Source organism: Ambystoma mexicanum, chromosome 8 (genome assembly GCF_040938575.1).
Source record: "Ambystoma mexicanum isolate Mex_15411 chromosome 8, UKY_AmexF1_1, whole genome shotgun sequence".
Lineage (NCBI taxonomy): Eukaryota > Metazoa > Chordata > Amphibia > Caudata > Ambystomatidae > Ambystoma > Ambystoma mexicanum.
In genome coordinates this window covers 1,000,308,357-1,000,334,845 of record NC_090929.1, presented here as the reverse complement: position 1 = coordinate 1,000,334,845, position 26,489 = coordinate 1,000,308,357, and the positions used below count along the sequence as shown (strand labels likewise).

Sequence of the window (26,489 nt, the reverse complement as noted above, 5' to 3'; positions counted from 1 at the left end):
CCAGCAATTTCAATCGTTAAGTCATTTTTGTATCTAAATGGAAAATACTGACTGAAGTGGATCTGTGGGGGGAGGTTGGGGGTGTTAATGATGACCAACTGAAGTACTAGTCAATTAGTGGGTTGGAGAGTTTGAAAGAAGGTGTAGGTTGAGAGAATTCTCCTCATTATTAACATGCATCTATATTTATGTTACTGGTAGTGAGCTGAAGAAAGGACATTTGTTACATGATTGGTGAATTGGGTGGTTAGCACGTGCATGTGATTGATGTTCCATGACACAATTTAGCACATTGACTATATAGTCTGCTGAGTACATTAAATAGTATGTTGCATGAACTTTGACAGTTGGCAAAATTCAATTTACAAAAAGACCCCCATCTCATTGTCAAGAGTTCAGGCCCACCGTGGTGGATCTGAATTTGCAAATGGTTCGCGCTTCCTGTTGCCTTAGGCATAATTCTCTTTTTCCTCCACGTCTGCCAAGACATATTTTCCTTAGTCCAATACATTTGATGTCACCTTTGACTTCCATTTGGTGATATGTTTGCCAGTGGTAGTGTTGCATCTTGGCTGCCTACTGAGGCAAGGTATTCCCATATTCTAATCCTCAGTTCACGAATGGTGCTGCCAATGTAGATTTTCCGACATGTACAAATAATTGCATACACAACATATTTTGATTTACAGTTGATGTTGTCCTGAATATTTGCTGTTCCGTAAATATCCATACATTTGGTGGTAGTTTGTGTGCGAATTTGCACATTGTGCATGTCCCGCATTTTCTAAAGCCAACTGTTGTTTGTAGCCATGTATTGGTTTTAGGTTTGTCTTCCTCCGACAGCATAGAGGGACTTATGTTCATTTTCAGTGTCCAAGCTCTTCGATAGTTAATATTTGGGTGGTCATCAATGTATTTACCAATGTGTTCGTCCATTCGAGTCAGTCGATTCTCTAGTCATACTGTTAGCTTTCACCCGTGCAGCTTTTATATGTTTGGCTTCGTACCCTCTTTCTCTAAATCTTCAATATAGTAGTGAGCATTCTTGATCATACATGTCATTGTTGGTGCAGTTTCTCCGAGCTTGGAAGTATTCCCCTTTTGGGATGTTATGTTTGACTCGTCCAAAATGGCAACTGGTTGCAAACAGGGTCGAGTTGACTTCTGTGTGTTTGCGAAAAGTTCTTGTCAAGAGCTTATTATCTTCTACATAGATCGTTAGATCCATAAAATTAATATTCATTTTGCTGTTGGTGCCAGAGAATATAATACCCAAATTGTTATTGTTCGCTCTCTGCATGAATTGGTCTAGTTCTTCAAGTGGACCATTGCAAATTAGAAGTACATCGTCTATGTAGCGATTCCACATAACCACATTTTTGTCAAATGAAGTGTCAGTGTAGATATGTTTTCGTACATCCCCATAAAGACTACGCAACTGAGTCCTGAGAACACAATTGATGCTTTTTACAAAGCAGTTACTAAGGATCTAGACAACCAAAAGCAGACCAACAGAAAACAATTTAAAAACCAATTCAAATTCAGTCAACACAATTTGACACCTTTGAAACAATTGGCACTACAAAACTTAAAAAAGGATAAGCAAATGGTAATAAAGGAAGCCAACAAAGGGGGCAATGTTGTAATTATGAATCGATCGCTCAGACTATTTAGAAATGGCCAATAACCATCTCAGAACCACAGGATGCTATGAATCTCTACCCACTAATCCACGACAAGACATCCTAGTGGTAACAGAACAAATTCGCTCATGGCACAGAAAAGGCTTACTATCCAACGATGAGAGAGCATGGATGTGGATCAAACAACCAATCATCCCCGTAATTTATTTCTTGCCAAAAGTACACAAACCATGTGATCGCATACCGGAAGACAGACCAATTGTAAATGGTATCGGTTGGGTAACCTAAAAAATCTCTGAATATTTGGACTGCGCACTCAGACCTAAAGTACCTGAAGTAAAGGCATATTGTAAGGATTCAACCGATACCATCAATACATTAAATCAAATTACATGGCAATCAGATTACATCCTTGCAACATGGGATGTAAAGGCACTCTATACATCTATCAAACACGAGGCAGCAATTCAACCTTTTAAAATATACATTCAAGGAAGAATCCGCATCCTAGTACCACTATGTGGAAATGCTCAAGGAAATGTCGACACGTGGAGCCAGAGTAGACTATTGCCAGGTAAGCACATTTAAGTATTTAGCAATTCCGAGTGCTATTTTGCTCAATTTTCCTCCCATTCAGAGGGGGAAGGTCGGATTTGCTTTCTGTTTGTTGCCTAGTTTATCTAACTCCTTGCTACTCCTTTCTACCCACACAAAATTCGGTTCATAGGGGTTTGAGGGAGCGTTGCAGGGGTAAATGCTAACTGTGGTGCTATCAGAAAGCACCTCCCAAAATAATCTAGCATGTATTCACTTGTGCATTATATATCTGATGTTAAAAGGTCAAACTAAGTGTTTTCTTCATTTTACAGTGTAATTATCACCACACTTGTGATTGCTGCCCTATATTAAATTTGTGATTTTCATTGAAATTTAAAAATAAATATTGTATTATTACACACCAGCCTGGTTCATGGTCCATTGTGACCGGGGGTGTTTGTAAAGGTGGGTGTGAGACGGGTTTGATGCCTTCTCAAATTGAATTAAAAATAAATAAAATAAAAGTGTTTTGATTGTGCGCTGCATCCTGGCCCAATATCAAGAGTCCTGGTCTAGAGGGTACAGTGCCTTTTGAAATCCTTAAAGATGTCTTAACTCGGATTTTACATAAGGGTATACCTGAAACAAAGGGTGTCCTATGTGGGTGTTTGAGTCAAAGGTGGGGTTCTGACCAAAGAAGTTTTAAAGAAGAGGTCTATGGGGGGTGGGGGGGCATTAACTGACAACAGGCCATTAAGGTCTTTGGTATGGTATGGTCTTCTTCCTTAGAAAGGGGGGGGGGGGAAATACTGCATCTTCTCTAGCAAAGTCACCATATCTTCCTGGTACTTGTCTCCTCCCATGTGATCCTCCCTTATATAACCACCCCAAGGGTCAGGATCAGGTCACGGCTGCCTTCCCCTAGCCACTTGTGAGAAGGTTACCGCCGGGGAACCTGTGATGACTCCACTGGATTCGTCCCAGTATCCAGACGTCAGTCTGCGAGAGGAGAGCGAATGAGCAAGGAGAAGGTAAGAAGAAGGGAAATTGTGTAATAGATAATACAAACAAAGTGAAGGGGTGAGGCACCGGGTGGAAGAATTGTTGTGATAGTGTACATGGTCAGATTATCCCCTTTAATACTTGATCTCTTGCTCCCCCCTGTTGCTAGAGAGAACTGTGAGCTGGAATTGAGGGATCGCAACTCCACTATAAACTGAATGGGGATGTAAATTTCTTGTTACAGGTCCTGGCTGCAATGAGACGATTATGCATCAGCTTACATACAGTTATTACAGGCAGGCCTCCATATAATACTTGTAGAATAAGACACGCTAACTAAACAATATAAGGATACTATGATACCTGAGAGATCTGTACCATATAAAGCGGAAGGTCACAAGCTTAACTGTGACACTAAAACCCAAGGTGTCCTTTAATATCGACATAATGTGCTTCTTGGGATTGTTATTTTGTATGACGCCAAAATAAATGAAGTAACACAATGATTCATTTTTTTTGTGATAACCTAAAATGGAAAAGTAGTGGGAATTGATTTAATTGGAAAGGGTTAGATGAAGCATAATTTTACGTAGCTCACTTGTTCTGACCCCAGTGAGTTGCTTGGATGGGCCTTGGGGTGGGCCTGGGCCTAATAGTGCAGGATCAGCCTCAGAATGGGAATGAGCTTTGGGTTGGGTATTGGAGAGGGATGGGCCAAGAAGAGGCAATTGGCCTTGGTGCAGGGATGGGGCGTTGATGCATCAATGAGCTTCAGGGCAAATTGAACTTCAGGGCTGAGCCTCCATTGGGCAGTATGGTTTTCAATCGGGCACAAGCCTAGGGAAAGGGGCCAGAATGCTGCTTGAGTGAGGTGCAGGAACAATCCTAAGAAGAATGTTGGGTAAAATTAACTTTAGATGAGGGGAGCACTGAAACGATGTCTCTTATGGACAATGTCAGAGTTGGCAGATTAAAATATAATTCTTCCGTCGAAATATAATTCCTTTTCCTACTATGCTCCCATTAGTTCAGTTTTAAGTGTGGAAGAACTAGGAGATTGCTTGGCATTGTTTTAGAAAAATCAGTTTAAGTCAATGGGGCAAAAACAATATTGTTTCTCGTGCCAGGGGAGGCGGGTACGTGGGGCTATTACGATGCCCACCGATCGTCATGACGAATCGCCTCCTGTGGATGTTTTTGCTCTTGTGGAAGGTGTCGGTGCTCTGACGTTTTTCAAACGCTGACCCATTTAATTAAGTCTCGATTGCATGGCTGCAAATGTCAGGGTGACTTTGGCTTGGTTTCTGGTCCTCAAAGGTTTCTCTATCAGCGGGCTTCTCATCAGGTGCCAAAATACTTTTCCGCCTGTCACTTTTCCGCCGTAGTCTCCACAGTCCCCTTCCTCCGCTTCACTCACTCTTTCACCTAAATGCAGAGGCAAACCCGCCTACTTGCCCCCTTCCACACATCTCTTTCGCTGTCCATGTGGGCAGGGTGGGGCTACAACCCTCCTCTCCTCTGCTGGCCCCCTCATTGCTATCCCTCTATTTTTAATTTGCTTTTTAGATAGCATGGGGTGGACTGGGAACCACAAGAAGCCCTGAACATGATTTCAAAGTGGCCCCATTTACGCATCTTTCAGGAAGCCCAACCATTTTCCTATCAGAATATTTTGAAATTAAATGGGTTACCACACAGACTAGGCCAAGGGTGCAGAGGCCTACTGGAAACTCTCCAGAGTTCCCTATAGGCCAGTCCACCCCTGGATATAGTGCTTTTGACAACGCACTGTACAGCAAACATTTGTACATCTACAATTACTATCGTCCAAGCAAGCTCGTACTCCTTTGCCGACCTCGGAAGGATGAAAAAATGAGTTGGCCTGCCTGGCGTTGACCATGCAACCTTCAGATCACTCCCAGCTCAACCCACTCAGCTAGCTTACAGGCTCTACGTGGAGGGAACCCCCACAAACTCCCATCCCCGCCAGTCGTTGGTTTCTCCTTTCATGCCTTCAATGGCCCCACTGCTCTTCCTCTCACCTCTCTGAGGCAGCTACATAGCAGATTCTAAAGCGTCCATTCACGTCCCTTCCAACCCTCTGTATCCATGTGAAAATAGTACTACTGCCAGCTCTTTCATTAAAAGTTTCTATTTGGCAAATCATACGTAGAATGGGGCACTCCCGACTCCTCTCACTGAAGCAAACTCCTTGTTTAAGATTAATTGAAGACATGTCAGCGACTGTCCAGTTTCAGCTCCAATCTAATTCAAACCTTGGAGGTTAGTATGAGTTGAAATAACTGTAGCCTTGTTTTCAGAAGGTTCCATAGAATAAGAGTACTTATTGCATCATTGTTGATAAGATTTGTTTCTGTTTTAACTTAACTGCTTTTGGTTTGGTTTTGGTTCCATTTGATAATTGCTATTATTCTGAAAATACGTTTTTGTGCAGATCTGAATCAATGTCACTTGATTTCACCTAATAAAAGTCAATTTTAGCTATAAACGAGAAAATTCGGGCATTGGAAGGCATCGGTTGGAATGGTTCAAACTAAATGAAGCTATTATTAATGATTGGAATTGTGACTCTTTGAGTGTTTATAAGGTGTATTCTACCCTCTACCTGATGTGGTTCTAAGCTGATGAGAAGATTTGATTATTTCTTCGGATGTTCTGCTGCTGTTTGCTGAGGTATAGTGCTTTAAGAGGTAAATTCTTCAATAATAACCTGTTGTAATATAGCAATCACTACTGTAGTGATGATAGTTTCATAGCACTGTAAATTACAGATGTCAGTGTTAAGGGGATGGTGAGTAGACCCTGCCGCCCAGATTTAAATTTGTAACCTGGAACATGAATGAAGAACTCTTCCTCCAGCGCAAAACGCTGAACGATCTAGTCCATTTCATATCCATGTGGTTGCATGAAATACTTAGGTGAGCTATGATAGTATTCTGCTATCTATGATCGTAACAACAAATATGCCAAATACATAGTTCCCACTGGAACTCATGCCAGGACACTCAACCAACCTGACTGTGGAGACGCATTCATCCCTGTCCTTCACTGGCCCACCAACATTCTCACTACTGCTATTACCGTAAAGATGGGTGCTGGTGAAGGCTTCAAATACACACTGACCCTGCATCCTAGTGTTAATCTAACGCTAAATGTAATTTTGAATGTGTAAAACATTCTGGTGAAATCTAAAATATCAAGAATTTGAGCAAAGATGGAATCAGTAGACATTTTCCTTTGCTGCATGTTACACTAGATATCGTTTACCATTTTCCTGTGCCGATTAGCAGTGGAACTCTTTGCTAAAAATGCCACTCTGCAAATGTATAGACTTGTTTTTCAAATTTAAAATGTGTTTTCACTCGGGTTCCCAAAAAGGCATAATTTGTACATAACGTGTTCCATAATGTTAGAAGGTCGAAGAAGGAGGACTTTACAGGGTGGATGTAAGTAGCAAAATGAATAGCTGCATGAGAAGGAAAGTAGACAGGAGTTCTACCACGACACAATCGAAAGCAATGTAGAGAAGACTAAAGCATAGACATTCAGAGAGCAACTTGGGAACCGGGGTGTGGCCTGGGGTGTGGTTCAAGGTAATGGCAACACCAAAGTAGCTGCTGGCCATGCCCAGTGGGCACATTGGGTGGCTCAGGGGTGCAAATGAAAGTGTTGATAAGGCTCAAAGCAGGGAGGTGCATATTGTATATTGTTTAAAAAACCTTTCATTTTGTCTGCAACAACCTTTCAAAAGGTGTATAGAAAGTTGCAGTTTGCTTTGGCATATTAGCCATGAAACCGACGGTTTCCTTTTTTATTCAGCACCTTTTTACAAGATTTTCATCCATTTAATCAGTTCGAACCTTTTACATTGAAAGCAAACGACATTCCAAGCAAACGAAAACCATCTTAGCTCACTCTCTAGCTTTGCACTCCACATTGCCACCTGGCACACACGGGTGCCAGCCGATCGGCATCCTGCAACCCTGGGGCTGGAATCGCTGATATAAACCTGCGTTCCATGACAGCTGTTGGATGCTCCTCCACGTGCCATTATTTGTACTCCCCACCCACCCTCTGATCCCCTCGATCTAGTTTTCCGCTTACCTGCTGTTGCAGCCTGCCATCTCTTCAACGGCACCCCCCACTGCCGGCACTATGCTCCAGCAATGGAAAGCAAGAGAAGGTGCTCAATCCCAAGCACTTCTCTCTTTCCCATGGCAGCCATCTTTGAACAGCCTATTATTCTAATGGATGCCATACCACTCGTGCCTATTCATCAAATTGATCAAATGTTTTTTTACCCAAAAATCCTTTTAGCACCTGATGCACCCTATTGGGTGCTAATGGCATTAAGCCACACTTTTTGGGTTGGGCTTGTGCAGGAAAGGCCTTAAGCCCTCACCAAGGCCCTCGCTTCACTTGAGCCTACCTAGGGTTAGGCTAGCGGGCTGTTGCCACCTAAGCCTGCCCCGCAGGAGTGACTTAATGCAATTTTCATTATTTGTGCTTTTTTTGCTATAGTTCTTTTTCTTCCAGTTACTGAAAACTGATGTGGAATGATTAATTTGTGCTCTAGTTGAGGTTTATTCATACCAAATTCAGCCTACCCATGTTTCGCACCACCTTGTGCTTTCTCTGGGATATTGTGGGGCTTGTCCATTCATTTTACTTAAGGTTGGAGATGTCACTTGGGGTATTCCAGTATAGTGCTTGGTTCCAGAAGTTGATTTATTTTTATTCCAAATTTTAAATACTCAGATTCTTCAACTCTCTGTGGCCATGCTTTTTATTCTTTTTTTATTATATAGAAGTGCAGCCTGGACAGCGGGTGCCAGCACTTGTGTATACATTTTGAAGAGAAGAAAAACAGTATCTAGCATATTTTCTCGTTTGGGTTCATCACAAATTATGAGACGTGAGCACATGACCCTTTTAATAGCTGTTTTTGGCTCTTCAGCACCAATCTTGTGTCAAAATCATCTCCTCGCCAAGGACAGCACAACAGTGCACATCTACTCCCTTTTCCCTTATATTTTTGATTTCAGTTCTACAAGTTGGACCTGGTTGCACTCGTCAAACTCGGGGAGATTCATGTATGTCCCATGCTTAGCAAAGCAACTTCAGAAACCTGGTCCTGGATTCCGTGAAGAGCCATGAGAACAAGTTTCTACTGTTTCTTTCCAGGCGGTATACAATTATTACCAATGCGCATGATCAACAGAGATTTGTCTTCAACACTGAATGAATGTGGAGGCTAAAGGGTTTAATGTTTCACAGAAACTAACATTAAATAAGACGTTCTTCTGGTTTTGTAATGTCATTGTACTTTATCCCAACTTTAAAAAAAAGTCTATGAATGTATTTCACACTGTGAAGATTTTCTTAGTATTTCTGTGCTGTGTAAGTGAAAATTGAAGCTACGCATGGTTCCACAGTAACTGCGTAGGCTGAATTAGTGCGGCCCCTCTTTGGTGCACTGCAGGAACGTGGGAGGTTTGATGCACAGCAAAGTTTTCAATTTCAATGAGTGCTGCAGAGCCGAGTGAGTGAACTGACAATTACATTGTACAGGTTGAAATTACTCTTGAGAAAGGAACATGTCAAACCCTGTTACTCCTTTCAAAACTAAGATGTCAGTTTGCAGCACGCCTGATATTGATTACTCCATTATTACTGAGCTGCTGGCAAGTAAGGCAGGCTGAAATATATTTCCCCTCCATGGCTTTTTATAATCATGCACAGTTACACACTATAAGGCCAATGGCGGCTTCAGGCATTACGTTGCAGTTGGACATTGTGGTTCGGGTTGGAGGTAGTTTGGGTAGGTGGGTGTCTGTGTGGCAGGGTCAGATAGAGGTATAAGCTAGGTTTGGTCACCCAAAAGCCTCCGACACTTGTGCATGTGAATTTGTTGCTTTTTGTGATAAACTGAGCACTATCTAATTTGGGTTTTGGCCAAATTTGTCACAAATAGGGCATAGTAAAGCACGTTTGTTAGTAATATTGGCCAAAAGTACCAGCTACTCAGTGCATTAAATCATCAAACTGGCCCACTTTGAGCCAAAAAACGGGCCCCCGCCAGCATGTTGGGCCGACCCTTGGGCAGTGGCCTATTTCCCTATAGGGCAGCATGCTCTGTGATGCTTTTCTATGTACAGTAACTTCAAGGCAGTGCATCTCACCAGCCCAGTTGAGGCTTACCTCCAGGGGCCCTGCAGCACTCTCAGGGCTCAGGCTCCAGCACAACACAATGTGGGTGATGTCGACCACACACAACTCCTGCCATCTAGATTAGGGCCTGGAGGAGGCAGTCCAACCAACATACTCCTTTTTGGAAAATCCCTTTTTGGGTTCCACCCAGTAGAAAGCAAACCATAGCAATAATTACCTGTTCAGCACCATTGCCTGAACTGACCAAAATGCACTGGAATTACGTTGTGGCATTAAATGCTTGGCCAGAGTTCCGTTCCATTTCAAGAAGTCGCATTAAAAAGTCTTACCACCTAACTTTTCTTATGTGAAAAAGACTTGCCTAGCAAATAGGTGTGCACCACCAGAATAAATGCAGCAGAAGAAGCATGGATCTTTTCACATAAATATTCTCCAGTAGAACTTGTAGGAATCAAAATATCACATCTGTATGTGGCACTTTGACTGATTTCTCACACTTGTAAGCAATTTTATAGCTGGTCCTAACCAATTTAATGATCCTCAATGTATCCCCCTGGGAAGAATCAAGAGCGGAGTCGGCCTTGCCTGGTTTCAGACATGCAAAGTGCAGACTGGCCCCCGGTTTGAAACAAGTGCTTTAAATCCTGACCGATCTTCCAAGCAAAGCTGCACCTGTGCCCTGATTATATGACTCAGAGGTCCTCTGCTTGGGAACTAGCTGAACGTAAACTGATGTGAAAACGAATCCAGCAAGGGTTTGTGGTATGGTAGCTAAAAATAATTATTTGTGTGTGGCTGAAAAGTAAAGTGTCCAGTCACAGGGAAGCAGAGCCACGTTGCTCATGAGTCCATTTATTGGGGGTCAGCAACTTTTTATTTCCCCTCCCAGATTTTTCGGCCTTCTCCCATGAGACCTATCAACACAGTAAATGGTGAAAGAACAAGGTAGCTGTGGTCAAAACATCTGGATAGCCACAGGTTGCAGACACCCTGCATGGGTCAGGGAATCCTGCAAAAGTGCCCTGTGCAAAGCTAGACACATGGCTTGGTTGAATGGATTAATCATGTGCCCGAGCCAAGTATGCTGGGATGGAGTCCAACACATAAGTCGGAAGACTATTTGCTCTCTCCTGGCTCCTAGTAAATGGGAAGAGCTCACACCAGAGAGCCTGTTACTCAGTATGTAACCATGCAACCTCTGAAGTTGGTGAAGGAAGATGAAATATGCAGTTTCTTTTACTGAATGTCCAATAATGGAGCAGTTTCTTCCAGTATTTTGTTTTTGTCTTGAAAGAAACGAGCATTTAGCAATCGGGTGAAGAACCGAACTCATGACTTAGTTAACCACACAATCCATCCTGCTTTGAAAGGACACCCTCTTTATTCCTGCCAGATAAAATGTACCAGCACTGATACCCTTATTTTGATACATAATGTAGGTAAAGTAGAGGGAGGTTCTTTTTTATGCCAGAAGCTGTAGCCTCTTTTCAAACAGAAAGAAGCAGACAGCATTTGCAAGGAGTGAATTGAAAACCTGTTGAAGTTACACTGAGAATTCCTTTGGTCAATCACAGTTATGAGTTCACTCAAATCATAGAGCTAGTAGAAGTGAAAGAACCAGAGTGTTCCTCCATCAATGGCATAGCAAAAAGTTTATCAATCAACGTGAACTTTATTTCGGCAGTTTACCAAAAAAGAGAGAAAATGGATCATCAAATAAAATTGCAGCATTTAAAAAATACAGATGATAAATACCGCCAGGGATACATTTTAAAATTGCATTTGGCTGTATTGCTTAAAAAGATTACATTCCCATCCTTTTTTTGCAATGATAATTAGCCTTTTTTGTTTGTGATTTTCCAGCACCCCAACACAGTTGGAGATCAAATGGATTAAATGTCATTCCATTTAATAAAAAAAATAATTGAGGATTAAAACATGCAATGGTTAAGAGATTTTAAATAAGACCTTTTTTAAATTCCCCAAGTTTAAGATCGAATAACAAAACGTTACATTGCACAATTCATGTCCCTTATGGCAATTATGTTTTAATAGTCTATATCAAAACCTGATGCTGAAGAATGGTAATAAACGCAAATACATTACACGTTCAAACATCCAGATTTTTTTGTGTGCAAGGTTTATACAAAAAAAAACTTCACACAATTCAATTAACATTAGTTTGTTGTGTAACATCTTTTTGCCTCCACATTCATTCAATGTTGAAGACAAATCTCTGTTGATCATGCGCATTGGTAATAAATGTATACCGTCTGGAAAGAAACAGTTCTTATGACTCTTCACGGAATCCAGGATCGGGTTTCTTAAATTGCTTTGCTAAGCATGGGCCATGCATCAATCTCCCAAAGTTTGACGAGTGCAACCAGGTCCAACTTCTAGAACGGAATTCAAAAATATAAGGAAAAAGGGAGCAGATGTGTGCTGTTGTGCTATCCTTGGTACAGAGGTGATTTTGCCAGAAGATTGGTGCTGAAGAGCCAAAACCACTATCAAAAGGGTCATCTGCTCATGCCGCATAATTGGTGTTGAATCAAAACGAAAAAATATGGTAGATACATTTTGTTTCTCTCTTCAAAATGTATACACAAGTGCTGGGTGCCAGTGAGGATATGGCATACAATTAACATTACAATACATTCTGGTGGGTCAGAAGAAGGAGGCAGACAAAGAGGTGGCATTTCTACCTGTGATGTTATTCAAATAGTAAAAGGCCCATCTGTCCCTACCAGAAAGGGGTTTTCCCTACCTAATGGATATCTAACTTGGGTGCTAGTCATCAGTGAGGCAGTCCAAATTATAATAGTCCGTCTTCCATCCAAAAACGACCCTATTCTGACCCTACCACTAAGAGTTGTTTCAACCAACAAAACAAAAAGGGGTTCCAGGAAAATGTCTCCCTTCTCCCGGACAGGCCTTCTCAGCCGTTAATAGTCTTGAGAGAGTTCTTTGTGATGTAGTTAATCCATTCCTTTAATTCCTCAAAGGGACTCTTCCACCTTCTCTCAGGTATTCCCTGGCTTGAATTATTTACAGTTCCTCATTTCCCCATTTGAGGGTCTTGGGCTCTACTCCTCTGGGTTTCCTTTGCATCAATATCTCTCTTACTTGTACTTGGTACACAGTCTCTAATTCTACAGAGACCAGTGTCCCTGGTCTCTTACCTCTTGTACTTCCATTTATTGGAACCATCATGTAGGTTCTCGTGTTCCTCTTTACTTATGTTTTGGTCTTCCGAAACACTAAGACAAGAATGGTCCGTCTTTTGACTTTCTTCACTATCTTTACTGCTTTTGTAATCACTGGGATGAGTGTGAAGAGACCCTTTGTATTTGTTCTGCTCTTGCTGCTGTCTCAATTACTGAGACGAGTATGATTCTCTCGGTTTTCCGTATATTCATTGCAACTATTAGTTACTGGGACGAGTATGATGAATCGCTCAGTATTCATGAAACTCTGAAGTTTTTCACCTGCCCGTGGCCCATCCCAGGTCGCGCGCCATTCCCGTTACCTATAGCTAGTCTGGTTGACATAACCGGTTCTTCCTGTGGTGTCGGGATCACGCTCTGTCAATAAACACTTCCAGTGCCTTCTTTTCCTTCTATGCTTCACTCTCACTGGCTCCACTGAGTATTCTGCTGGATGGTCTCAATGTTGTCGGACCACATGGTACACCACCTCAAGGTCATGCCACCACCACAAGAGTCTGCTCCCTGCCGGATCCTACATCACTTTCCTTTTTGTTATCCACGTCCTTTTGACAGAGAACCTCCCGAAATGCCCTGGCTTCTCTCTCTCCCAGGTTCGAAGTTCCCGGCTTCACCTGCTTGGTGAACATGACTCTTTGCTTTTTATGCCTCTGAGCTGGGTCCTCCCCAGTGGGGGATCTTTGTCTTTCTCCTTTCCTGGAGTATTCGTTCTTGCTCCATAGTTCCCACTCTTCTCAGTGCTCTCCATTCGCAATGTATGTGTGATCAGCATTACGCCTCCTCTCTTCTCAGTGGATTTGTGTTGGGATGTAATATTGGAAACGGTATTGCAATAGGTCTGTTCAGGTTGTGTTTTCTGAGGCACTGATGATCTGAGGGGTTCATAGAAAAGTGGGACAGGGAGTTTCTTCACGGAACAGGAGTCCTTGTCCCCAAGAGGGGAGTCTCTCCCTGTGAGGTCCAGCTGACCGCCAACCCTAGGGGGAATGTTGTGTAGCGGGCTCACCTCCCTAGCTTCAAAAGGAAGGGCACCCTGTGGGGAAAAATGACCAGATCCAGTGGATCGTTGCATCAATTCTTCCGACATTCCTATAACATTCATTGAAAGTACTCTCTGAAAGAGAGGAGAAAACCCACAATTCATCATAATCCAAGACTATCAACTATATAAATAATAAAACATCTAGCTTTTAAAACTTTCAAAATGAAAAGTTTACATAATCTTAATAAAAGAATACTAAAATTGGGAAAATCAAATGGGTTTCCATGTCCACAAGGAATGCAGGCAGCAACTTAGTAGTGATCGCTACTAGTAGCTACCCGCAAATTAAGCCAATATTGTCCACTCTTTCCACACTTATTGCAAAAATATATGGAAGTGTATGCTACAACACTCACATTTATTAGCCCCATACAAATTAGTGACCAAATTCAGTTTGCAGGAATATAATCCCCCATGTGTGCTGCTATTTTTTGTTAAGATCTCCTATTGAGTTGCTGCACCTGAATCCACTCGACATTCCTGCAATGAATTCACAGCATGATCTATTCTATTAATGGTGCAGATATTGGTGTGCATTACAAAGACAATTTTGTATCCATTCTTTTGTTTCTTCAACAAATAGACAACACACACAAACATTTTGGGTAGAAAGAAAAAATAAGTTTCTAGAAGATAGGAAATGTTCATATTCATTTCTTCATATCGATGTACAAAATAGCTCATAAATCAATGATTCTGAAAGAGTGTCCATCTCATTTGAGTGGATTGTCAAGGTTCGTATAACGCTCATTATGTGTCCTTGATTGTAGGTAGGTCCTTAACCCATTGAAGACTGGGGTGGGTGATAATGCTTCTGTGTTTTGTGTGACAGTTAACAGTGGGAGGGATTATAATGTCCTCTGCCCAAATATTGACCTAATCCAACATGTAGTGGGTGATCCGACATCCGCCACTGCATCCATATTTATGGGTCAGCCTGTGAAGTACATGGGGGACGGGATGGTGCAGTACACAAAGAGAAAGTGTACCGTGCATCGGGAGGATAGCAAGAGCATTTGAGGTATTGATTCACACTCAGCAATGGTGTTAGTTTAACGTTTATGATACCACCTCGTTTAGCTCTTGTATTGATGGAAAACATTTCTTTATTAGGGTGGAATAGTTTCATTTAATAAGACTCCTCAGTGAACCACGATTCAGTTTAAAGCAATAGGTCATTGGTAGAGCTAGACTGGTATCTGAGCAGACGTGTCACCCATCATATAGCTGAGCCGGGTCCACTAAAAGGCCAAAAATATTCTTGGATTAAAAACTAGTTTATTTTGCACAAATGTTCTCTCCTGGGTCAAACTCAAAATAATAAGTCTCCTCAACAGCTCCAACATGTTGAGGGTCTCTAGCTAGTTTACAAGGGTCCAAGCTTCTTCCCTCGCTTATAGTTTCCAAGGTACTATCTCTAAGATGCTAGTGCCTGGTCTCTTGTTGATGGTGGGCACTGCCATGAGCCATGGATACTAATGGGAGCTTCTCCTTAACTGTAACACAGCAAAACTTGGGGTTTTCATACATGTGAAGAGAGCCTTATCACTTCCCTCCTTCGTGGACCGATTTCTTCCCTCTTCAAAACCTCTCTTTTCCACTGATGGTCCTACTCCTGCCCAGTTCCATGCCATGCACGTGTTCCTCCTTCCCACCATGGGTTTAACCATTTCAGATTGTGTTCAGGCCTAACCCCTTCCTTGGGCCATACTTGTCCTTACCCCCCATCCTGATCTTGCTAGGTGCCACATTGCTAGCCTCCTGCACCTACTCCTGTTTCCTTTCTCTAAGCTCCTTGTGATTGCCTAACACCACCTTTTCCTTAGGACTTCTGAACTCCTCCAGATGACTTCCACCTTCCTCTTGATGACTTCCGCTGAGCACTGCGACTTCCACCAACCTCCTCTAGAGGACTTCCACCTTCCTCTCTTGACTTCCGCTGAGCACTGCGACTTCCACCAACCTCCTCCAGATGACTTTCTTCTCCAATCTCCTCCTCCTCTTCCCCGTTCTCTCTCCTGACTACTTCCAGAGTCTCTGTCAAAAACTGCTAACTCACCCCAAACTCCTGTTAGTCTCCTTCTCTAAAACTCACACCACTGTGCTTTTACCATGCTCCTTAGACTTTGTGGGCCCATCTGTGTTTTAGTATTCGGGTTTTGGCGCCAAAGTTTGGAACCAGGGAATCGATCCTACTTGATTTTTGCATTTAGATTGTATTTTTACTTGTGTAGCCAATTCAATGAGGGCGTGTCTACTATTTTAGATTCACTGATCATGTCGGCCCTTGCATGTGCATCATCCTCTACTGACTGGAGCAGAGCAATGTCTTTAGTGGACTACCAGTGACTGTCTCAAGTGGTGCACCGTTATCAAACTAATTTGTGGGGAAGCAGAACCATGTATATTTCAATGCCTGTTTCGAGAGGTTGTAGACCTTACTAGTGTGAGGTCCAGGGTTGTTTTTCAGTACCCACAAAGTGCCAGTGGTCTCTTTATTAATCATAAGTGTCCCCAACCCAATGATGTGGTTTATGAGTGGGGGGGGGCAGGGAATCTTTCCCATAATGCCTTTTAGTGCAACGTTCACTGGCTCATGGAGGTTGTAGGTGTCCCCTGAGGACATGGAACGTTGTTGCACTCCCACTGGTTCTGCACAGGGCTCCATTGGCAGGGCCATGACCACATCAGTTGGACGACAGTCTGTGCCCTGGTACTGCTAATCAGGAGGTGAACTGATGTGGTGCCAAGGGGCACAAGACTAACCTCATTTGGCATCCAAGGTACCAAGATATCCAGCCCAGAGTGTACCCTGCAATCCAAGGCAAGCACAAGATGACTGATTCGCGCAGCATCTCCCAGCTTGGCTTTCAGGCTTATGGGCTGCTTCAGATTGTGTTGCATGTAATGGAGTAGACAAGAGGAGGAGGCTAAATCTGATGGGAGTAACTGCTGAAAACCGCATTTTTGGGTGAAATGTCTCCTGAAGCTGGGTGTCATCAACGGGTATTGATGGGCTATGCACTTGGGGTGATGTGCATGTAGGGTTCCTGAGTGTATACTGAGTGAGAGAAGGTTATTTATAAACTGTGATTTATTTACAAACTGAGCCAGAGAAATGGATTTACAATATGCAGACAGGTTCCAAACAAGACCACCTCGGATCATGCTAAGAGGCACAAAATACATGTCTGCAGACTCTCATGTTATTATCATTATTGTATTCATTGTCCATGGAGCATTTTACAAGCCCTAAGAGTAAACACACGGTGAGTGAAGCACATTTCAAGGAATCCATGCAAGGGAGAAGCGATCTAACCATGGACGACGGAGAAGGCTCGTAATTTGGCACCAATGGATCTACAAGTCCCCAGTTGAGGAAACTGGGGAGCAGAACACCCAGTCTCAGGTTAGGTAGAGAGTGGATGGTGTGTGGATCTGTGTGTTAAGCTCCAGCCTTGAAGGCAAATGTGAGAGGCTACATCTGGTCTGGGGGTGGACGGGGGTGTGGGGGTTGAACGGTGGTTGACCGAGAAGGCCTGTCTGCTGGTTCTTTCCTTCCAGCACCAGCAGAGTCTACACATGTTGCATCTTTTTCTGATTTATTGTGCAAGTGATGTTTGTGTGTGACATATATGTGCAGGTGATGTGTGGGTGTGTGCAATGCAGCCATGTGTTTTGCGCCACAGGGCTGCATCATGGAAGTTATGAATAGTTGCAATGCTAGCTTATAGTATTTGTGCGACATCATCCAATTTGCTATGTTGATCATTTTGGCTGCAGCTACATCAACATGATTTATAATGACAATACAAGCCTAGATTATGTTTGCAGCTTCGTAAGAGCTATTTACAGCCTCCATAATGTCAGATTTTGCCACAAAATCAAAGTGCTTTACACTTGGATGCTGGCATTTATTATGGGCTCCGCCTCCTGAGATGATTTACACTGGCAATGCTGGAATGGATCGTGGGTGCAACGGCATAAAAATTACTTGCAATGGCAACGCTTGCATATATTGTGAAGTCGGGCATCATAAAAATGTTGTCAAATGCTCCTGTGTACTGTTGGTGACAGGGCATCTACTAGATCATATCATGCAGCACAGACAAACAATTGTAAATTGCAGGACTTTTTAACCCATTTTTATAATGAAATATGCTGTAAAATTCTCAATTTGAACATATTATTTTAAAAATTGTGCGAAGGGATCTCTTGCTTGCTCACTTGTGCACATTTGTGGCAGATGTTAAAGTCCCAGCACTAAAGATATTTACTTAGTATATTCCGGTGTCTCCATGAGAGCCCCTCCCAACTCCACTAGCTACTGCCACATGCATAATAATGTTACTGACTGCACACATTAGCGGCTGGAACATTTGGGTGTCGGGGCCAGGAACCACCCCCCTTGTTTCTGTGTTGGGTGTAAGATGTTAGATTTGATTAAAATCCTTACATCTTTCAGTTAGTGCCCATCACGCTGCTGTGGCACCATGATAATCACTATTGGGCATGAGCGGTGGCCTAGGCCGACCTGAGAGTCTATGGTGCAGAATATTATTCTTTAAGGAGTTTGGGAGCATCCCAGTAGGGCTTGCTCATTTTTGGGGCCCTCATTTTGTGTTGAGCAACTGCTCCTGGTGTTATTGCCCTCCAGAGATGGTGTTTTTCAGCTAGGTATGATGGTGTCTTGTTCATTGGAGCTTTTATAAGTGATCCAGGCTGTCTTGAAGGTGATGCGAGATTGGAAGGGTAACCAGAGTAATTCATGAAGGGTGGGTTAGAGATGGTTGATTACCTTCTGTCCTGTGATGAGGCATGTTGGACAACTTTCAGGGGGGCTAGAGTTGTGGTTGGGACACCTATCAGGAGGTCATGCCACCATCCAGTTAGGAGAGCCGCAGGGCCTGTATGATGGATCTGAAGTTCGAGGCAGGGATGAAGGATTAGATTTGGCATTTGAGTGAGAGCTGATGCCATACTGTTTGTGTTTTTCTGGCAATGTGTGCTTTGAAGCAGAGGTCACAATCAATGTAGAAGCTGAGGCACATTGCGCTAGAGGCAGGTTGGTTTGAGAAGTCCCCAAGATCCATCAGTTTTGAACTTGATTCTTTTGTGATGCCTCCAAGGAGGATGCACTCTGTTTTGGTAGGGTTGAGTTTCAGGTAGGCACTTGACATCCCTGCTTGCAGAGGCAGTGTTTCTGTTGCTGGATGTCATTAAAGCAGTTGACCTTCTTGTGCCATCAGCATACTGGTGGGTTTTAATGTTGAATTTGGCAAAGAATGTCCCACCCGTGGCTCCAGTAGAGGTTCAAGATGACAACGGATCTTCTTGCAAATACCAGTTAAGCCTCCAGGCCTGGATTCCCTACCTAGAACTCAACAGAGGCTGGCTTCTCGATCCTCTACTTTCCCCTTGAGCAAATTCATCTGTGAGAAAATACTGCATGGGTTGGCATTAATTTGATTACCTGGTCAGGACCATTAACTTTCAATGTCCACTTTTCAGAATAATCGAAAGGCTGTATCCTCTTGTTTGACTCCTTTCTGGGAAGAGGCAATGGATAAAGTTAATTTATGTACTTTCTACATCAGTATGCTCTGTTTTAATGCTGCCCACCCCCCCTGCATCTCAATGTTTTGATATTTCTGGACAAAGAGATACAAGACACCTGGGTGAGTAGGACATGTAGCATAATCTCTGGGAATAGATTGATAGGTTTATGCTGCATGGAGTGCATGTTGGTAAATATAAACTGATCCTGGGTCTTTGGGGCGAGGGAACTTGCCGTGCCATTAGAACATTTTGGTAGAAGCCAGTGTGTTGGACAGCATTGGATGAGCCTTCAAATGACCAATTAATTTTAAGGGGCATTTTACCCGCGATGAAGACACAGCAGCACAAGGGAGCAGCAGCAGACTGATCAGGCAAGATGTGTTGGTGATCTTTCTAAGCCAATGCACAAAAATTGCACCAGCCACTGGCAAGTGATAATTGACTCTTGGCGAGTAAGAAGTGGCGCTCTGTCCATATGCATAGAATTGAGGTGGCAAGTAGCTTTTTATAGCTGGCGATGAGCACTCCTGCAGAAATCTATATTAGGAGTAGGTCAGCAACATCCTAATTGCTGACACCTATTCCAAGGGTTGGTCCATATTACTTGTCACAAAGATTTTTCACCCGAGGATTTGAACACAAGATTTGAGTGACGTGGAATAATGGCCAACACAATGGAAAAGAAAATAGCACCCTATAATAATTATCCAGAGAATCTGTGCAGGCAGAACATGCATTGAATCCAGCCTTAGAGGGCTTACTCGAGAACAGCAACGGTGTTTCATTGAGGTTAATGGGCATTTCCATAAGTTAACTGGAACTCTGCAAGTCGAGCAAACATCCTACAGGATGAGATTTAGCTGAAGCAAATTATTTAAGCACCAAGTTTAGCATATGACGAGGACATGTTGTACTATTGCAGCAGTCGCAGAAACTAAAAGGAAAGGGCAGTGTTGAATGCTGTTCATGTCTAGACCACAATATGCTTGATGACTAATACACTTCGACAGTGTGCACACACATTGTGTGCGTCTGGAAAATTTATTTTAAGATTCCATTTGCCATGTTCATACATAGAAAGGTCGAGGCGGTTTTAAATGGAGATCATGAAAGCTTTAATACTTGCAAAGACGGTCCAATTTAAGAGCGCCAGTACTAGGCGTTTCTTAGATTTTTGATGATGTTTTATGTGTAATGTGCCATTCGTCCAAAAGGACAACTTGCTGTACTAGAACAGATGGAGCAAGAAAAATACATCTCAGTGGGTAAGATGAACTGGCTAAACGAAACCCCTTTGCCAAAGCCAGTTGGGATAAAGCAACATAATGTGGACTCTTGATCAACAAGTTTCCATTACACGGTTGATGCTCAGTCTTTTTGATCGAGCCAGGAGTAGCATTCAGGGAGGCTAGCTAGGAGTCCCAAAGCTCCTCGTCTGTCTCCAAGGTAACCCTTCTTGATTCGTTTGAGGAAAGGTGTGTTGAGAAGAAATATGAAGAGAAAAGACATCTGATTGGCTTGAAGTAGCGTATGCCCAGACCACGAAAGCCCTATAGACCTACTTGCGCTCTGAGCTTGAAAGGACAGGGAATTAATTGGGGGAAGGAGTGGCATGATCCCTCAGAGAAAGTCCACTTGACACATTTTTTTAACATCTCTGCGCAATATTCAGACACCAAGATGTGCTACATAAATGGTCTGAAATGGAATGTCTGTCAAAGCTACATTTTAAAGTGTCCCTGTGAAAGATTAGGACCTTTTTTCTGAGCTTTTCCTTGAACCTTTGGAAGCAGATCTGTTGGTGTCGTCCACAGTAATAATTGGCGCCATATACACTACACACATTTAAGCCTATATTCTGGGTTGAGAGGGGGCAATGAATGATGCAGGAAAATACTTTTATAGCCTGTTATTTAAACGTATAATAATGTTAAGCCAATGAAGAATGTACATTCCCCAGAGGTCTTTACTAAATATGCATGAGAGTTCATGACAATCGCTGTTCCCTGGGCATCTTCTTTTTAGTATGTTGCGTTCGCAACCCTATTCTGTCCATTGTGCATCAATGCTAAAATCGCCACTCAAATATCTATTGTTTGAAGACTGATATGGCGTAGACTGATAGCTGATTTTGTGTTTTTGCCCTAAAGGACCATCAGATACAGTTACCATACCACCATGATGACTTCTACTGCAACAACCCCTCCGGCAGAAGCTATTTTTCCTACCTTGGCATCTCAGGAATTCTGGAGATCACAGGCTTGTTATTCTGCAACTCTCACTGGCCACATAAGCCATCGGGCCAACAACTTTAAAAGGCATCCAAAAAGAAGAAAACTCATCCGACCATCCCCTCCCCCACCACCCAACACCCCCTGTCCTATCGATCTAATAGATTTGGCAGAACTTCATCCACGGAGATCTTTTTTGGAACTGGTTTTCAATGGGTGTGTCCTGTTTGGGATTGAATTTAGCTACGCAATGGAGACCGCTTATGTCACCCCGGTATTGCTGCAGATGGGACTTCCTGACCAGCTGTATGGAATGGTGTGGTTCATCAGTCCAATTCTAGGTAATACGTATGTAATTCTGTATGCTGTCTTCAGTCAACCTAAGCCATCCAGCCATCCATCCATCCACCTACCCACCCGTCCATCTATCAACCCCTTCAAACTTCCTTCCATTAATTTGCCCCATACATCCACCCAACCCTATCCATCCAACCCCATCCGTCCGTCCATCCTTGTCCATCCATCAACCCCAACTATCCATCAGCCACCACCTATCCACCAAGTGCCAGCTATCCACTGAACCCCATGCATCCAACAGCCAAGCCTCTTCCATGTACCAATCCTCCAACCTTCCACCATGTTCAACAAATGCAGTAGTAAGCAAATACCGGCTAAGCACTACACACTGTGTAATTGGTTTCTGGTGATATCATTTGATATGTTTGCAGATGCTGTATTTTGTGCTGGTCTTCAGCTGTTGTATTGTTGGGACTTGGATGTTTTTGGCTCTATTGACTTTTGTTGAAAATCCTGATACAATATCTGCATTAAAAAAGGATGAATCTCTGCAAATGTGCTCTATGAACACCTGGCACTATATCTGAGCAGAAAGACTTGAGGTCTACAAACAATACAGAATTCAACACTGAATTCTTTTTTTCAAATTGGGCTGCATTATTTTATTTATCCTTTGCATTTGTTATTTTTATGTAGACTTCTATTCTGTCAGTGAAATGTTGCTTCACAATATAGTAAAAAAAAAAGTGTTGTGGGGGGGAGACAGTTTAAGGGTGGATAAAGGAAGGCTATCAAAGGAAACATATGGTTATATTGGTAAGTATTCTTTTTAGACTGTGTAGTGATCTCCCAGTGCAGAGGTTTGCCTCCAGATAGACTTATTGCACCCCCACCAAGGGTATTCAGGACAGAATCTGAGGTTGGGGGTAGGGGCAAAGTAGAATGACAAAGTGGGAGTATCCACAGGAAAACTGAACATGATTGATTGATGGGGCATAAGATAGGGTGGGAAATGGAAGAGTGCTTCTAAAAGTAGAGTCGCATAGACCCAAATCTGCTCACTCAAGCTCAGTGGGATGAGGAGGTGTACTCCAATACTATGGGGCACAACTCTATGCTAAGTGTTTTTTAAAAAAGAAAACATTCTCACAGGTCCATGTAACTGTAATCGGGCTGTCATACTGGAGCAGAGAATGACTCTTTTGTAACCAAGCAAACAGCAAAGCGCCAATCCATTTAAAAAAAATAAATAAATTTTGTCGACCTGCACAAACTGTAAAAAGATAAGGACCGACCCAACCAGTGAATTTTCAAATGGTGAAAAAAAACTCACAGCTCCTTGCGGTTCAGCTACATAAGCGCCCATCAAAACTTCTGGCTGAACAGATGCTCCAGATCATGGACTTCAGAGTCTGAATAATGGAATCCTCTATAGGTCTACAACATAAAACTCTAACTGAGTTAAGATTATTGCATTGAGAGCATGGAATCCCTACCATTTTTTAGCTATATAATCCTGCCTGAAACCAAACCATGGACTCTCCACTGGGTGTTAGCCATGGATTCTTTCTAAGTTCACGTACCTATATCAAGAACCTGTAATCCCTATTAAATCGGTGTCAGGTCCCAGATCTCACACAGAGCTAGCACGCACTCCTGCCCCCCCCCCCCCCCCAGGGGTATTTTGGCACCTATACTAGTAGTTACACAGGTTGGCTGCAATGCCCATGGGCAAAGAGGGTTATGGTTTGGGTAGGTATGGGGGTTTTAGGGTAACCGGGTAGAGGGTGAGGTTATGGATCGGTATGGGGGAGTTTAGGGAAAGTATGCTCCGTTGCTCTTGCTTTACACGTTGTGCTTCAATGCAGACATGAAATCATACATTTATCATACATTCATGCTCATGCACATGTCAGCATACCACTAGCTGTTGTCAACTGAAGTATACACTGATATGCTTTTGTTATCTACGCCTGACATACTAATATCCCAGTTGCCTCACAGGGTACCTTCTATCTGTAGCCACTAACATGCAGCTGCTAGGTATGCAGGTTGATGTGCTAATCAGCAGAACAGATATCACCAAAACACTGGCAATTGCTACGACATTAAAATGATTGCACTTCGCTTTGTTGCGCTCTCCTTGCCTCCTGCTCCGTTAGGCAGAAACTGCGTTGTCCCTGCAAACGGTTCTGCGAGCGTGAGCCGGAGTCTGAGTCTACAGAAAATATCACAATTAGGCACAGCAGGTTGTTCGTGTGCAATCGCAAATTGCGCTGTGGTTAAATCAGTGCTTAATTTGTGGGGATGGTTGCCGGTGATCAACACCGGCACTCTTTTTTTGGGCACCGGAACTCATGCTGGGCCAGCGCACATGCTATTGCTTTGTTTGTTCTTCCACTTCGATTTGCTTCGATTATAAATCATTGGGATTTGTCATTCTGATCTTGATCTCTCTCGTGCTTGCAGGTTGCAGGCCATGGCTGGCTGGGCCTGGGAGGGGCAGCAATAGCAATGAACAACAAACTGTTACAAACAACAGCCAATGAAAACTACCATTCTGTTGTTACTATGCAGTATTTGAAACATTCTATATAGTGTAACAGAATGTGCAGTTTTCATTGGCTGTTCTTCTGAGCCAGTGAAATTACACGGTGACGTGTTGTTGTTGCCACAGGAGGCAGTGCGGCGCCACCTTCATTTCACAAGTTGCTGTGAAGTTAAGGTGTCGAGGCGTGGCGTTGTCGGTCCTGACTTGTGAGAGAGAGCCTGCCCTGCGTGGTGTGGCCTAGTTGCTTCCTGGGGCCCCCTCTGCCTGCTTTTTCATTTGTGCGGGTGCCAATGTGCGCACCCGGCCCGCCCCACCCTGAGGCCCCGACAGGAGACCAAGTCCCAACCGGCAAAGCAGGTAAGTCACTTGTTGCGTGCGGTGCAGCCTGAGCCTGTCACAGTCAAGTGATCAGGCAAGGCCCAGGTCGGAGCCCGGGTGGCGGCACGGTCCCCTGGTGGTGTCCTGACTGCCCAAGAGTCAGGACCCCACCAGGGGCCCATCCGCGCCCAGGCTTCTGTCTGTGTGACCTGTGTGCATTGTGCTGCTGACTGCAGTCAGTGCCAGGCCCAGGCCAATTTCTGTAACATGGGGCTGCCAGCTGCTGCAGACTGAGTCGGATGACTCTGCCGCGGGCGACCGGGCCTGTGGATTGTGCCCAAAAGTACGTTTTAACTTTTTTCTTTGAAAACCTGGCCTTCCATGGGGCCTGGTGGCTGGGGGCCCCGCCCCACGGAAGGTAGGTTTTAAAAGAAATAACTTATTTTGAGTGGCGGCTGTGGCCCATCACTTCGAAAGTGATGGGCCCCAGTCGCCCAAATATACGTTTTTTCCTTTAAAATCTTACCTTCCGTGGGGCTGCCGCGCAGCTATTTTTGTCATCATCAGGCTCAGCATGGCCGTGGCGGTGGCGGCCCCACGGAAGCTAGCCTACGTGATTGAGGCAAGGCAGGGCAAGGCCCAGGACAGGGCGGGGCACGGTCGGCAGCGTGGTCCCACTAGTCTGTCACAAAAGGAAGGAAATGTCGTTTGCAACTTTGGCTACTTTTTCATTGGTGCCGAGCCCGACTCGAGACCATTGTATGCCCCAGTCCGACCCTGGATAGCATTCATCTAAGGGAAACATGAACTGTGAATTTTTGCCTGGGTGTTTCAGTTCTTCCTTTTAATGTTATCGGCCTCATTAGTTCACAAACGAGCTTCAACGAGGGGACCCGGTCCGGAACGGTGCAAGTATTGGGCCGAAACCGAACGGCTGCACTTCGCGAAAAAAGCCCATGCAAAGACGAACTTCTGAAATACCATTTCAGGCAAAGATACACACATGGAAACTAGATGGGGATAAACATGGTGCACGTGCCCACTAATCTGTCGTCATAAATAAAAGCACTAGTTGAGTATTCGTGTAGAATTCTCAACCGTCTTTTGCTGTAATTTTTTTTTTACATAATTCCAGCGCATGTTTTCTATCCTGATGTGTGGTTTATACACCAGATGTGGCCCCTTAACCTGGGTGCAATACGCTCCGAGCATGTGCTCCGAATGAGAGCACATGCAATCCTCAGATAGGAATCCTCAGATAGAGGTGGGTGTCTGTTACACCCCGCCGTTTAGTGAAGTATGTCAAGAACATGTCAGTGGGAAGGAGATATCCGAATATACATTCTCCTCTGGCTCGCTGGAAAGAGGCCCTAAAGTAGAAGTAGCACACGCCGTTGATTTCAAAACAATGTCTGGCAGAAATGACTTTTTCCAAGTTATACAACACCATGCTCATGTTTGAAGGAAGGGTGAAGGGAGATGCATTTATGAGATGTGATGACTGATAAGGGTTTGAGAGTAAATTGATTACACAAAACACCTGGATGAGGTGACTGAGGAACGGGCTGAGGGCAGGCAGGGTGCTCTTCCTGAGATAACTGATTAACAATACTTGGTGTACTTTAACAGACTGTCAGATGGGGCAGAAGGGGTAGAGACAAATATAGTGCAACAGTGACTGAAAAAGAATGTTTTTTTATTTATTTGCATTTTTAAAGCGCTCACACAGCCCAGGGGCATCGAGGTGCAGTTACAGGAGGAGCATGTCTTAGTTGCATATTTATAACGCGCTTAATAACCAGAGGTTTCTAAGCGAGGAGTCGGGGATCGAACCTGTGTTGCTTTGAGTCGTCTTGCTTCCTATCGAGCACATTGCTGCTGAGCTATCCT

General features: G+C 43.6%; 1 protein-coding gene across 5 annotated transcripts in view; it reads left to right on the top strand.

The window, feature by feature from the left end:
* Positions 1-26,489, top strand: part of SLC45A1 (solute carrier family 45 member 1) — a 581,272-nt gene that overhangs the window by 277,313 nt on the left and 277,470 nt on the right. For all 5 annotated transcript variants that reach the window (XM_069610920.1, XM_069610919.1, XM_069610917.1 and 2 more), the window contains exon 2: positions 21,353-21,774. In XM_069610920.1, the coding sequence (XP_069467021.1) occupies positions 21,353-21,774 (422 nt within the window). The remainder of the gene's footprint in view (positions 1-21,352; positions 21,775-26,489) is intronic.